Source organism: Lepidochelys olivacea (assembly GCF_965140295.1).
Source record: "Lepidochelys olivacea isolate rLepOli2 genome assembly, chromosome: 1".
Classification (NCBI taxonomy): domain Eukaryota; kingdom Metazoa; phylum Chordata; order Testudines; family Cheloniidae; genus Lepidochelys; species Lepidochelys olivacea.
In genome coordinates, this window is record NC_140411.1 from 23480590 (window position 1) to 23495805 (window position 15216).

General features: G+C 43.4%; 2 protein-coding genes across 4 annotated transcripts; both read right to left on the minus strand.

Annotated features, from left to right (window-relative positions):
• On the minus strand, positions 1-7047 carry CREBZF (CREB/ATF bZIP transcription factor). 2 transcript variants are annotated; one of them, XR_014710000.1, is made up of 4 exons: positions 5953-7047; positions 5269-5346; positions 3749-3819; positions 1-172 (listed from the first exon to the last, which is right to left on the minus strand). XR_014710000.1 is itself a non-coding variant. In XM_084617714.1 (3 exons), the coding sequence occupies exons 1-2, from the start codon at positions 6861-6863 to the stop codon at positions 5298-5300; spliced, it is 960 nt and encodes a 319-aa protein (XP_084473840.1). In that variant the 5' UTR covers positions 6864-7047; the 3' UTR covers positions 2723-3819; positions 5269-5297. The 2 variants fall into 2 exon arrangements, 1 of the variants encoding a protein (XP_084473840.1); XM_084617714.1 differs by lacking the exon at positions 1-172 and having other exon boundaries at positions 2723-3819.
• A 1412-nt stretch (positions 7048-8459) lies between these two features.
• Positions 8460-15216, minus strand: CCDC89 (coiled-coil domain containing 89). Of its 2 annotated transcripts, none has more exons than XM_084613673.1 (2): positions 15078-15216; positions 8460-9881 (listed from the first exon to the last, which is right to left on the minus strand). In XM_084613673.1, exon 2 carries the CDS (start codon positions 9844-9846, stop codon positions 8764-8766), a length of 1083 nt encoding a protein of 360 aa, XP_084469799.1. In that variant the 5' UTR covers positions 9847-9881; positions 15078-15216; the 3' UTR covers positions 8460-8763. The 2 variants fall into 2 exon arrangements, with proteins under 2 accessions (XP_084469799.1, XP_084469800.1); XM_084613674.1 differs by having other exon boundaries at positions 8460-10077.

Genomic DNA, 15216 nt, shown 5'->3' on the forward strand with positions numbered 1-15216 from the left:
AACACTAGGACTCTCCACTTTTGGCAAGTGACAAAAAAAAACTGGTAACTCAGATACATCAGTAGATGCCAAAATTTGTGACATGGCTCCCCATAATTACTTTGATACCAACTCTCCAGGCAGTTACAGGTTGCAGAAAAATTGAATTGTTTTTCCCCCAGGTGCTGCTAAGCTGTTTGGAGAAAAGAGAGAAAGGTTAATTTGCAATGCTATTAAAATGCACAGGCATTTAAGATTACTGAGAATTAAGTCCTATTTCTTACTGATTACTGTAATGGTCTTTAACTACTAGAAAAACATCAGCAATGAAAAATATTGCACTATCTTCATGCAGTTAAGACACAAAATGGTGATTCCCTTCTGTTTACGTGTATGTTCAGTTTATAACACCAATTATAACCTTTAATCAGTTATTCCTTTGTAGCGCACAGCACAAAACAAAGCCAGACGTTAACTCTTCCAGCTGCTCATTAAGCCAAGAAATACACTCCCTTATGTCATTATTGCTTAAATAATTTTAACTTCTTTTTATTCATTAATTTAATCTTCTTACTGAGGTATTTCCCCACTTCTTTTGTTATAAATAAGGTTAAGATTTTGTCATGATTATTTTTAGTTGAAGTCATGGACAGGTCACAGGAAAAACAAAAATTCACAGAAGCCTGTGACCTGTCTTTGACTTTTATTAAAAATAAGGTGAGGGCTAACTTCGGGGGGCGTGGGGGGGAGAGACTTACACAGCTCCAGGGCCCCTGCAGGACCCATGGAATCTGGGAGCCCACAGGGCCTACCACCTCAAAGCACAGGATTGAAGTTGAAGCAGAAAATGTCACCAAGCTCTCTGAAAGTCATGGAGTCTGTGACTTCCATGACAAAAATCTTATCCTTCGTTATAACTGCTGTAGACTGAGCCAGACTACTTTAAGTACATGCAATGCCTACACTTAAATTAGAGATGGAGAGGCAACCAATAACTCCACACCCCAAAAAGCCACTTTCTTGAAGCGCACCGTCCAAAGAACAAACATCTTTCTAAGACTCTCTCAACAACTGAGCATTATGATACAGCCTTGCAGTCAAACTCTAAAAACCTGTTAAAATTTATCAACTGTGTACTCTCAAACCCCTGCATATATCCAGAAATGTAAACCACTTGGGAAGCGTAAGGCCATGTCTACACTACAGGTACCACAGCGGCATAGCTATGGTGGTATAACTTTGCTGGCATAACTCCATACCGTAGATGCAGCCTTCAGTGACAGAAGGGATTTTTCTGTTACTGAAGGACCACCACCTCCCCAAACAATGGTAGCTAGACTGATGACGGAAGCATTCTTCTGGAATGCTTCCATCATCAACCTAGCGGCACGTTCACTGGTGGTTAGGTCAGCATAGCTACGCCACTCAGGGTGTGGATTTTGCACACATCTGAGCAATGCAGCTATGTCAACCTAAATTTTAGGTGTAAACCAGGCCTAAGTCAACAGTTACACTTCATCAAGTTTAGCCAATTTGTTCAACATTTGACTATTGTCATTTACTACATTTTTAGATAAACATATTGCAGAATACAGTCAAAATAGAAAAAGTTATATGCGTAAGACCCTATGTAACTGGCAATACTGCGGATTCCGCAATAAAAGGCTTCCACCGCAGTTTGACAGTGGGAGCTGCGAGAGCCCCCGCTCTCGGCCCCAGGCGGCCAACAGCAGAAAATCATGGAAAAGTAATAACGGACTTTGTTACCGTAAGTAATAGGGTCCAATATTACTTTTCCATGGCGTGTCTGCACCTCAGCCACAGGGTTTTGACAATCATTTGCAATTCAAGTCGGGCCTTATGTGCGTACCTATTACTCAATGGAACAAGCACTTTGTTGGCCCTTAGTCTGCAAATTTAGTATGTGAAACAAGAACAGGACATAAAATTATGAACTAACAACATGACAGTAAATAGAAAGTAGATAACCATCAACATTAGGAAGCAAAAAAATGAAATGAAAAAATGAGAGAGAGAGAGAGAGAGATGTCACCAGAACATGGAAGTAGCTACTAAGGGTGTGTCTATACTTAAAACGCGACAGCAGCACAGTTGTGCCACTGTAGTGCTTCAGTGCAGACCCTATCTACGCCAACATTGGTGTGGATAATCCAACTGGTTCTCTCATTGGTGTAGATAATCCAATTTTTTCATCGACCTAGCATGGTCTACATGGGGACTTACTTAGTCATCTTAACAATACCACTCAGGCATGTGGATTTTTCACACCCCGACCAATGTAGTTACACCCCGACCCAATTTTCTAGAGTAGACCAGGCCTAAGATTTCTACTTAAGTTACATGGTTTCTTGAAGAAATGCTGCACACAGTTAAAGTGTTATTTATTAAATGATGTATTTAGTAAATCAGAGTGGTCACTGCAAACTCCAAGGAGAAAGTGCCACTGCATCTTAGACTCTTGAGAAACAGCAACAGTTTTATTCCATCCCCACCCACAAAAGTTGTTCATTTAAAGAAAAAGCAATTTTATAAAGCTGTAAGACAAATCAAAGTATGGTTTAACTCAAATACCAGTTTTATATTCTTGCTTAAAAAGCTTCCCAACTGATAAAAACGTACAGGCAACACTGTTAGCAATCCCTTTTTCAATTCCCAACCATCTAAAGATCCATCCATTAAAAACAAAACGTTAATAACAAAATGAAAAAATTTGAGCCCATAATTGAAAGATCAACACATCTGGTTTTATTATAGTACTGTATTCTTATTTGTACGGCACAAAGCTAATTACAAAGAAACATTTACAAGTTTTTCAAGTATCGTTAAGAAATCAGTTCAAGGTTTCTGCTTCAAAAAGCTGTATTTAACAATATTCCATACAGATAGCACAAATTGATTAGCATTCAAAGAATTTTCCCCTCTGTTTGGCTTACATATGATTCAGAAGGCACTAAAAATCCCTGCAGTCACATTCTTGGGGGTGGATCCTGTTCTTAGTTGTACCGGCACACAACATTTTGCATGTTGTAAAATTAACTATTGCTCATACACAGTAGATTTTACAGAACGCAGTGATGGACATGTGCATATTAGAGACCAGGATTAAGTCCCAGATTGCTCTGATCCAACAACAAAGTGTTTATAATTGTGCAAAAAGGGGGAATCCTATTACAAAGCAAGACAGTGTCACATTTAAGTTAAGGTAACTTAATAGTTACCTTAAAACTTACTAAAAATACCATGGCAGTCTTCCATGCTTACTGTTTTAATATTTTTGTTGAATAAGATGTTGAAGTAAAGATGCATTTCTCCAACTATGAGCCCTACACACTCAGTCTAGGCTCAAGTAAGTCCAGTTCTTCCCAGCTCACATATCACCAAGAATAAGAGCTCTAAAAGTTAAATTAGGCTCTCAATGACACTTGGACTACCCCATGGCCTACAATGGGGTTATATAAGTGTCAAAAATTGGAACTCAATAGATAATCTGGCTGATACTGTACATGATGGAACAGAATCCACAGCTAACTAGTTCTTAGCTGTGCTGGCTCTATATTTCTGTGAACATGTAACTCTGAATACAAAGAAAGCAGAGGTAAAAAATTACCTTTGTACACAGTCACTTTTCAAATTAGTATCACACTAACTTTGGACTGGTGAGATTAGTTTTTCCAAACATTCAAGCTTTTCAAAAATGAAAGACAGCAGAAGCCCTGTTACCTCTTTTTCCCCCCATTTCTTATACTACCTTTTAAAATAAAGCAGGAAATGTGGCCAGCAGCTGGTCCCGTCTCTTCTGCCCCAACACAGCTGTATCCACTTTAGCATAAAGAAAAACAAGGATGCTAAATACACATATACTTTTTCAAACAGTGATGTTTCACAAAGAAATTAGTTGTCTCTTCTCTTGCTCTTCCTTTAACTTCTATTACCACTAATGGGAGCTACTTAAGCACATCACTGGGAGGAGGAGACTCTTCAATTTACTCTTAATCCAACATATAAATCCATTTATTATACCTTAGTGTTAAGGTTTAAGTATATTAACTCAATCATTTTACAAATAGAGACATCTCAATCATTAACTCTAGACTTAAGTTGACCCATTCTTTGTGAAACCTCACTTTACATTTAATTATTTTTCACACCCTTTCTTCCCCAATTTACATACATGTGAATAATCTAAACATTTTAATACAACCAAAAAATAAAAAAGTGTATTGTAACCTATTCGTCTTGCAAGATAGGGTAATATTAGTGCTGATCCAAAAGCAACTCTCACACATTTGTCTGTGACCCCCCCAAATTATTTTATTCCTCCTCTCTTAACTAAACATGGAGGTCTGCATGCGCATTATTTTTTCAAACCATCAATGTCAAGACAACCTTTGTTCATCTGCAGATTGTATTTCCTAACTGACTATAGAAAGTTAGAGATATTTCTGAATACTCAGAGATGCCAATTTAAGATCCCATAGTAAAGTTACACAAGTATGCATGTAATTTAAGTAAAAAGCCACTTTTGAAATACAAGGAATCTCAGTGATCTTGGGTATACAAACTATTTATGGTGAACTAGAATTAGAATTGCAATTCACGTTACAGTTATGTGAAAAAAGTAGGTGACTTGCCTGCATTAGGGTGCCATTGTACAATGTTAATAATTGAAACCAATATTTGGGTTATGTTTAACATACAAATTTTTACATCACCAAGTAAGGTAGACTAATGAGAAATGACTTTTTTAAAGTGATTTTGAGAACCATCAGGAATTGTATACCACTGGAAGGCACAAATCCTGACCTTTCAAACAAGAACCATTTGCTTATAGTTCTGGGTGGTCTAAAAACAGAAGACCTTAAAAAAAAAAAAAAACACATCACACTCATTACCATATTATTTGTCCTTTCCCCTAATCAGATGCATATTTCAGTAGCACATATCTTAAAAACTGCTACTATTAGAAGGAAAGCAAGCAGTGTACGTTATTCCTTTTCCATTAGTTTGTGAGCTACTGGCTACTAAAATCAAGTCAAAACTCCACTGCAGAATATAGGCCAGGAGAAGAATAATAATCAGAATATAGTTTTAATATCCACTACCTGTCCATTGGCCAAAGCTGGAAACACTTTGGCAAATCAGTACAAATGCTTTCAAGATGAGAAAACATTTCTAAGCACTGGTCCTAAACCAGTGATCAGAAAAACCTGGACTAAGCATCAATGCAAGCTGTTTGATATCGCATTATGGGAATATATGGATCCTTACCAGGTTGCGAGGTGGAAAACGACTGTTCTTTAACCCCTACACAACGGAGCCTGGCAGGGCAAGCACCTAAAAAAGAAACTGTCAGAGAGGTTTAATAGTAATGTATAATTGAGACTTGTTACAGTTTTATATGCATGCTTTAACTGTTTGCTGATCAATACTATTTTTGTTCTTAAGTCTGTCCGGTGACGATGTCCTAATAAAGCAGCATTTTTCTTTTAAAAAAAAACAAAAACAAGTATTTTCAGCTCCTCAGGATAAGCCGACTACACATTATCTGATTCAAAACAGGGTAGACAGTATTATCTTTACTGGCAACTGTGGGCACTGAGCACACTTTCATGCTTCAGGTTTCCGTGATCTTTCACTCACTGCTGCAAACGGGCTCCGAATACACCTGCATATGTCAGGTTGCACAATATTTAGCACGCTGCTGTAAGCAGATTCCAAGCGCACTATTTGTGCACCAGTTTTGCACAATCTTTACCCAATACAAACAAGCTCCCAAGTGTGCCGTTCACGCGAGCTCTTTACCCTCTGCCACACACGGGCGCCGTTCCCATGCCAGTTTTGCCTACCCCCTATTTTTCAAGCCATGGCCTGCTTGCTCCGCCACGGCCCGAGGCCCCCGGATGTGGGCATGGACAGGTGAGAATAAAGACTGAAGCAGGTACTTGACCCTACATTTTGAAGGAGGCACATGCCCGCCTGGCACACAGGGAGCAGAACTCCACCGACAGCTGATCCCTGTCCACGTGGAGGCAGATCCCGCCGGAGGCCGGCCGCTCCTCCGCCTCCAGCTCGCCAGCATCCCGGCTCGGCAGGGCGTAGTCGTGGTCGCGGCTCTCGCCAGTCTGTGGTGGGTGCTGATGGGGCGGGTCCATGTCCCTGAAGAGGCTGGTACGGAGCCTGAGCCCGCCCGCCCCGGCCAGGCGGTTCAGCAGCTGCCCCAGGGCGCTCTGGTTGGCCAGCACGGCCCGCAGGTAGTTAGTTTCCCGCTCCAGATCCCGCAGGCGCCGGTTCAGCCCCCGGTTGCGGTCCCGCAGCTGCCGGTTCTCCGCGGCCAGGCCCTGCAGGCGGCTCTCCAACCCCAACACGTACTGCTTCTTCTTCAGCCGGTTCAGGCGGGCCGCGGCCGCCGCCTTCAGCCGGCTCCCCGCCGCCACCCCGCCCGGGCTGGCCCCGACCCCGCCCGGGCTGGCCCCGCAGCTGCTCCGGCCCGGCGCGCTCAGGGGCGGCTCCGGCTCGTCCTGCTGCCCGCAGAAGCAGCCGCTCGGCTCCACATCCAGGTCCCAGTGCGGCTGGGCCGCCTCCAGCAGATCGCCCAGCTCCAGCCCCAGCCCCGCGAACGGGTCCTCCTGCTCGGCCAGCTCCTCGGCCCCAGCGGCCGCCTCCCCCCGCCCCTGCTGCGGCTGCTCCAGAACGGCCGCGTCCCAGCGCTGCGGCTTGGTGCGGGGGCCCTCCGGCTCCTCCTCCCCGCCATGGCCGCCTCCGGCCCCAGGGGCCGGCCCCGCGCGGGGGAGCTGCCAGGCGGCGGCCGAGGGGCTCTCCCCGCCCGACGAGGCCGCCAGCAGCTGGGTCAGGCTGTGGCGCATGGTGGGGAGGGGGCGAGGCCCGGGCTTCCCCGCAGGCTGGTCCGGGGAGAGGGAGAGGATTCCCCGCCGCGGGTGGAGAGACGCCGCGGGACAGAGAAGCTGCAGGCCGCAGCGCAGGGGGCCGGAAATGGCGGCTCCGCTGGCCGCGCCTGCGCGGGGCTGCTCGGCCGCCGCCGCCGCGCGGAACCGGAGAGAGAAGAGGAGCACCCCTCCCCCCCCGCCGCGCCCCATATTCGGGAGAGAAGGGGCGGGGCGGTGGGGGGCATTCGAGAGGGGCGGGGCGGGGATTTTAGAGGGGAGGGGCAGGGTGAGTTTAGAAGAGGGTATGCACCATGGGTGTGTTACAGAGCCGGACAAAGAGGCTGCCAGGCCGAAAAGTGGCCTCGAAATCCTTATGAAGAAGCTTTGATCCCAAGAGCTGTACCAGGGGCCTGTTGGCGCAGGCAGGACCGCTGAAATGCAGCCGCTGCTGGAGCACAGAGCAGGGCAGTTAAAATGATTAGGGGGCTGGGGCACGTGACTGAGGAGGAGAGGCTGAGGGGACTGGGCTTGTTTAGTCTGCAGAAGAGAAGAGTGAGGGGTAGGGTAACCAGATAGCAACTGTGAAAAAACGGGACGGGGTGGGGAGTAATAGACACCTATATAAGAAAAAGTCCCCAAAAAGCGGCACTGTCCCTATAAAAACGGGACATCTGGTCACCCTAGTGAGAGGGGATTTGATAGCAGCCTTCAACTAAGGGGGGGTTCTGAAGAGGTTGAAGCTCGGCTGTTCTCAGTGGTGGCAGACGACAGAACAAGGAGTAATGGTCTCAAGTTGCAGTGGGGGAGGTCGAGGTTGAATATTAGGAAACACTATTTCACTAGGAGGGTGGTGAAACACTGGAATGCGTTACCTAGGGAGGTGGTGGAATCGCCATCCTTAGAGGTTTTTAAGGCCTGGCGTGACAAAGCCCTGGCTGGGATGATTTAGAAGGGGTTGGTCCTGCTTTGAGCAGGGGGTTGGACTGGATGACCTTCTGAGGTCTCTTCCAACCCTAATGATCTATGAGTCTATGTTGCACACACTAGGGGAAGGGAAAGGTTTTGCATGAACCCCTGCCAATGTCCTTGTTGCTGTAATAAAATGATGTATTTATTATCCCTATAACATCACATAGGACAGCATAGGGCTCAGTTTACTTGAGGATGATGAACAAAGTCCAATTTTAAACCTGATTTCTACTGACCAAATTTTTCATAACTAGGACCTGATCCAAGCCCCTCAGAAGTTGATGGGAGCTTTTCTGTTGATGATGATTGCTTTGAATCAGACCCCTAATATATAAACAACTAATCATCTATCTGAAAATCATCCTCAGTGATAAAGATCCTGTACATGTGGTAATCTGCTTTATCCCTCCATACAGGTAATAAACTGTGATCTTGGTGCGACCCCTTTTTCCTTCCCAGCTCCACTTTACTGTATATTAACAATTTGCTGTATCAAATCTAAACTTTTCAGGGCAAGAGCTTCTTTTCCCCTCTTTATTTGTCATGTAAAATATTTAATGTACTTCTATAATCTGAAAAAATTACTAGAAACATAAGAGGCAAGGAACAAACGACAAACTCATAAATGATTATGAATTTTTCATACTAAAGTCCATTGTTTCCCAGTTTTATTTAGCATAACTTGTTCTACTAACTCAAAGTGCTGCATTTAGGCTGCCACCTCAAATCAATAGTATGGAAACAAAAAATGGGCTTCAAACCAGCCCTCATAAAAGGTTTGTAAAGTTGTGAGCACACTAATAAAGAAATCTGATACAAGATCATTTTAGTTTTTAAAAAAAGGGTTACTAACAAGCAGTAAGTAGTGTGCTATAATAGTTCTGCTGAGAGCTGAACAGAGGATGAGGGGTTATGACATGAAGTGGCGGAGTTTGTTGTTCAGCTCTTTTTCTTTAGTAAGTAAGTCCATGCTGTGTTTCTTGTAAGCATCAAACTGCATCCAGAGCTCACTGTATGCTTGCTCATTTCCCTCCAGACGTCGCTGCAGCTCTTGGACCCTTAGGTTGCTGTCCACTGCTGCTACCTCTCTCACAAAGCGCTCCTCTGCTGTCAGCCTGGCCCTCTCTGCAGACTCCAGCTTCTTCTCCAGCTGCTGAATTTCCCGTTGTTTCTCCTGCAGTGTCTTGCCCCTCTCCATAGCCAGATGCAGCAGCTCCTCTTTCTCACGGATCACCCTCTCCAACTTGGCTTGCAGCTTGCTGCCCTCAGCCTTTTGTTGCCTTTCTGCCTGCTCCAGCTGTGCAGCAATTTGGCAGTGCTTCTCCTCCAGGCTTTGCAGTTGGCTTCTCAGTAAATCAGTTTCCCTGGCATGGACACTGGCTTGTTGGCTCTGAGCTTCCAGTAGCTCCTTCTCTCGCTCCTGAGTTCTGTGGCTCTCCTGAGCACATCTCTCTTTTAAAGAATCTACCTCCTGAGAGAGCCTCGTCCCCTGGGAAGTGAGCTGGAGAACCTCAGCCTCCTTCTTCTTCAGAGCCTTGCTGAAAAGGCTATTGTTTTCCTGCCTCAGGCGCTTATTTTCCTCCCTCAGCAGCATGTTCTGCTGCTTGTGCTCATCCTTGAAGCGAATCATGTCCTCATGGTTGGCAGCCAAGTCCATAAAGCGCTCCTCCAGCTGCTGGGCCCGCCGGGTCTGACTTTCCAGCCTCACACTATCCTCCATCCTCAACTCCTCCAGCTCCATGTTGAGACTTTCCAGTGCCTTGCAGCGCATTAGGGTATCATCCGCTCGCTTCTTCAATATGCAGATGAGCTGAGACTGCTCATGGAGGCGTGAACGTAGCAGAGCCTTCTCCCCCTTCTCCCCATCAGAGAGCCCATGGAGCTTCTCCAGGGCCTCATACAGATCACCCATGTCTCCTTTTGTTTCTAATTCAGCCTCCTTTGGATCATTTGTGGGGCAGGACATCTCAGGGTCTTTCTCATCCTGAGGCATGGAGCTGCTGTCTCCTGCAGAGTCTGTAATTCAAGCTAGATAACAACAGCTTCTCTTAGTAACATTCAAAATTATTTAATTGCATCCAACAGTTCTAGTTTCCCAACCAACAAGGCTGCAATTGGTGGATATGCCTGGGGAGTTCCATTATATCACAAGTCAGGAGACCTGGACATTCCAGAACAGATTGCAGTTTGCCAACAGCTCTTGAGCTGGTCACTTTCCTTGGCTCTGCAGATTGAGCGGGGGGAATCAAATTAGTATCTTACATATCTGTATACTAATGCGAGAAGTATGGGGAATAAGCAGGAAGAACTCAAAATGCTAGTAAATAAGCACAACTATGACATAGTTATAGACTTGGTGAGATAATACGCATGACTGGAATATTGGTATAAAAGGGTACAGTTTGCTCAGGAAGGACAGACAGGGAAAAAAGGGAGGAGGTGTTGCCTTATATAGTAATATATATATATATATATATATATATATATATATATATATATATATATATATATATACTTGGACTGAGGTTAAGATGGAAATAGGAGACAGACTTGCTGAAAGTCTCTGGGAAAGGATAAAAGGGATAAAAAACCAGGGTGATGTTATGGTAGGGGTCTACTACAGACCACCTAACCAGGAAGAAGAAGTGGATGAGGCTTTTTTTTTTTTTAAACAACAGAATCATCCAAAGCACAGGACTTGGTGGTGATGTGGGACTTCAGCTACTCAGACATCTGTTGGAAAAACAACACAGCAGGACACAGATTATCCAACAAGTTTTTATTTCAGAAGGTGGAGAAAGATACTAGGGGAGATGCTGTTCTCAATTTGATTTTGGCAGATAGGGAGGAACTGGCTGAGAATTTGAAAGTGGAAGGCAGCTTGCGTGAAAGTGATCATGAAATGGTAGAGTTCATGATTCTAAGGAACGGTGGGAGGGAGAACAGCAAAATAAAGACAATGGATTTCAAGAAGGCAGACTTGAGCAAACTCAAGGAGTTGGTAGGTAAGATCCCATGGGAAGGAAGTCTAAGAGGAAAAACAACTGAAGACAGTTGGCAGTTTTTCAGAGAGACATTATTAAGGGCTGTGATGCATGGCCAGAAAGGGTTAAGCATCCTGCAGGCTAAATGATCCAGAACCAACCTGTAGAAACATGTTAGAAAAGTATATGAGTAGTAATTAAGGCCACTCCATGTTAGATAGGTTAGAATTTGAAATGCAAACCTGTATTGTTAGAGAATTAGAGGTGATACTAATTATACGTGTGTCTTGTTTGATGTTAACCATGTAAACAGATAGTTCCTGTCTATTACTGTTGATTCAGCGATCAAAAGGAAATATTAACATTTAGATGAATCTTGGGTGAAATAGTGTCATTGTCTATATGTCTCTTTAAAACTGTATATGAGCTACTTAATGGATAAATTACCGGTGATGTTTGGGAAACAGAAGGTTACATCAAAAGCCTATTGTTCACCCCGGACTGTATGGTCAAGCGAATACTAAAAAAAAGACTGTATAAAAGACTCTTGGGACCTGATCCTGTCATCTCAGATCTGCTTAATGCTTCATGCAGGGGAAGCTTAAGCCACAAGGCTGAGATTTTCAGTCCTAACCTGGAATCACCCTGAATATAAACATTGGACTATAACCTATGAACTAATTCTGAAAGAACTCTTTGCAACTACAAAGCTCACCATCTCCATTGTGAATCTGAATCTCAAGAACTGTACTCATGTCTGTATGTATACTGATCTTTTAACCAATACTCTTTCTCTCTTTTCTTTTTTAATAAATTTTAGTTTAATTAATAGGAATTGGCTGTAAGTGTATATTTGGGTAAGATCTGAAATATTCATTAACCTGAGAGATAATGTGTATGATCCTTTGGGATTGGTAGAACTTTCTTATATGATGAATAAGATTTTCAGTAATCCTCATCATATTTGACGTGGGTGTCTGGGTGGAGGCCTGAGGCTGGGTTGCTTTAAGGGAACTGTGTTGGCTTCTGGGTAACCAGTAAGGTATCATAGAAGCTGTTTTGTGCTGGTTTGGTAAATCTAAGTATTGAGATATCCACCAGCTTTGGGGATTGTCTGCCCCATTCTTTGCAGTTCACCCTAATTGAGAAACTCCCTGGGAACCCTGGTCATAAGGGCACAAGAACAAACTATCCCACTGCATAGGAAAGATAAGAAATATGGCAAGAGACCACCCTGACTTAACCAGGAGATCTTCAATGATCTAAAAATCAAAAGAGAGTCCTTCAAAAACTGGAAACTAGATCAAATTACAAAAAGGATGAATATAAACAACACAAGTATGTAGACACAAAATTAGAAAGGCCAAGGCACAAAACAAGATCATAGTAGCTGGAGACATAAAGGATAACCAGAAAACATTCTACAAATACATTAGAAGCAAGAGGAAGACCAAGGACAGGGTAGGCCTGTTAACTGAATGAAGGGGGGAAACAATAACGGAAAATGTGGAAATGGCAGAGATGCTTAATTACTTCTTTGTTTCGGTTTTCACCAAAAAGGTTGGTAGTGATTGGATGTCTAACATAGTGAATGCCAGTGAAAATGATGTAGGATCAGAGGCTAAAATAGGGAAATAACAGGTTAAAAATTACTTAGACAAGTTAGATGTCTTCAAGTCACCAGGGCCTGATGAAATACATCCTAGAATACTCAAGGAGCTGACTGAGGACATATCTGAGCCATTAGCGATTATCTTTGAAACGTCATGAGAGATTCCAGAAGACTGGAAAAAGGCAAATATAGTGCCGATCTATAAAAAGGGAAATAAGGACAACCCGGGGAATTACAGACCACTCAGCTTAACTTTGGTACCTGGAAAGATAATGGAGCAAATAATTAAGCAATCAATTTGCAAACATCTAGAAGATAATAAGGTGATAAGTAACAGTCAGCATGGATTTGTCAAGAACAAATTGTGTCAGACCAACCTGGTAGCTTTCTTTGACAGAGTAATAAGCTTTGTGGATGAGGGGGAAGCAGTAGACATGGTATATCTTGACTTTAGTAAGGCTTTTGATACTGTCTCGCATGACCTTCTCATAAACAAACTAGGGAAATGCAACCTAGATGGAGCTACTGTAAGGTGGGTGCATAACTGGTTGAAAAACCGTTCCCAGAGCATAGTTATCAGTGGTTCACAGTCATGCTGGAAGGGCATAACAAGTGGAGTCCTGCAGAGATTGGTTCTGGGTCCAGTTCTGTTCAATATCTTCATCAATGATTTAGATAATGGCATAGAAAGTACACTTACAACGTTTGCAGATGATACCACGCTGGGAGGGGTTGCAAGTGCTTTGGAGGGTAGGATTAAAATTCAAAATGATCTGGACAAACTGGAGAAATGGTCTGAAGTAAGAAAGATTAAATTCAATCAGGACAAATGCAAAGTACTTCACTTAGGAAGGAACAATCAGTTGCACACATACAAAATTGGAAATGACTGTCTAGGAAAGAGGACTGCGGAAAGGGATCTGGGGGGTCATAGTGGATCACAAGCTAAATATGAGTCAACAGTGTAATATTGTTGCAAAAAAAGCGATCATCATTTTGGGATGTAAGCAAGACACTAGAAGTAATTCTTCTGCTTTACTCCGCGCTCATTAGGCCTCAACTGAATTATTGTGTCCAGTTCTGGGCACCACATTTCAGGAAAGATGTGGACAAACTGGAGAAAGTCCAGAGAAGAGCAACAAAAATGATTCAAGGTCTAGAAAATATGACCTATGAGGGAAGATTGAAAAAAATGGGTTTGTTTAGTGTGGAAAAGAGAAGACTGAGGGGACGTGATAACAGTTCAAGTACATAAAATGTTGTTACAAGGAGGAGGGAGAAAATTTGTTTTTTTTTAACCTCTGCGGATAGGACAAGAAGCAATGGGCTTAAATTGCAGCAAGGGAGGTTTAGGTTGGACATTAGGAAAAACTTCCTAACTATCAGGGTGGTTAAGCACTGGAATAAATTGCCTAGGGAGGTTGTGGAATCTTCATCGTTGGAGATTTTTAAGAGCAGGTTAGACAAACACCTGTCAGGGATGGTCTAGAAAATATTTAGTCCTGCCATGAGTGCAGGTGACTGGATTAGATGACCTCTCGAGGTCCCTTCCAGTCCTATGATTCTCTGCTGCACCAGTGCAAAATTAAGGAAGCAGTGAAGAGAAGACACTTAGCCTAGCCAGAAAAAAACAAAACAAACCTAATTAAGAATAGTACTTATCCAGGTCCAGCTACCCCCTGATGACAAACCCATGGCAGTTCTTTACTGATGTGCTGGTGCTGTGATTCCAGGCAAACACTGTTTGTTTACTTAACTATAACATTGTTAAGACAAATAAATCCTTACACAATTTTCTTCCCCTCTATTTCTCATTCCATATCTGTTATTAGAAACACAAATATAGCTGGAGTTACTGGACTGGTCTTTTAACTGATTGTAAATTATTGTAAACAATGTCTGGACCTCTGTGAATGAAAAGGGCTATATAAGTGCTAATTATTATTACTGAAGGTGAGTGATCTAATGGTTAAAGCACAGGGTTGGAGACTTGGATTCTAATTTTACCTTTGCCACTGATTTGCTGTATTATCTTGGGCATGTCACTTGTCTGTGCCTCAGTTTCCTCATGTGGAAAATGGGGAAAATATTTATATTGTAAGAGCAGACTGGGACCCTGTCATCCTCGGTGTTGCAGAAATGTGTGAAAAGAGACTATCTGCACTAAAGAGCTTCCACTCAAAAAGACACATGAATAGAGGTGTGTAAAACATACATGTAAATGAGCATGCTGAAAAGCAGCACATTTTGTTTTTAGATTGTGAGGTAGTGGTAGGATAAGAGGATAACAGGAAGCGGGGAGTCAATACAAGGAAAAGGAAAGAGAAAGAGGATGGAGGGCAAGGGAGGGAATGTGAAGGAGAGGAGTGGGGGCATACAGCTAGGCAGCAGAGATTAAAGAACAGCCTCAGAGTTTTGTGGTGGTGACCTTCTCCAGAGGGTGCCATCCCTTGCTAGGTACATCAGTCCACGCACACCCGCTGCTGCTTTCCCTGCCTCCTGACAAATGGAAAGAATTGGAGAGGGAGGAAAGGACCAGGTTTAGGTGGGCTGGGTGAAAGGAAAACAGGCTAAAGAGGATGGATTGAGAATAGTGTGGAGGAAGAGAATAGGAAAATGTTTCCTTACCAGATATTTTCTTTTCTCTGGTTTGTCTGCCACTCCTACTGTAGGGTTTCTGTCTCCATGGAGACAAGGGGCTGACTCAGACTCGAGTCACTCCACAGCTCATGCCCGTGACTTGGCTACTTGGAAGTCTGCCATGTGT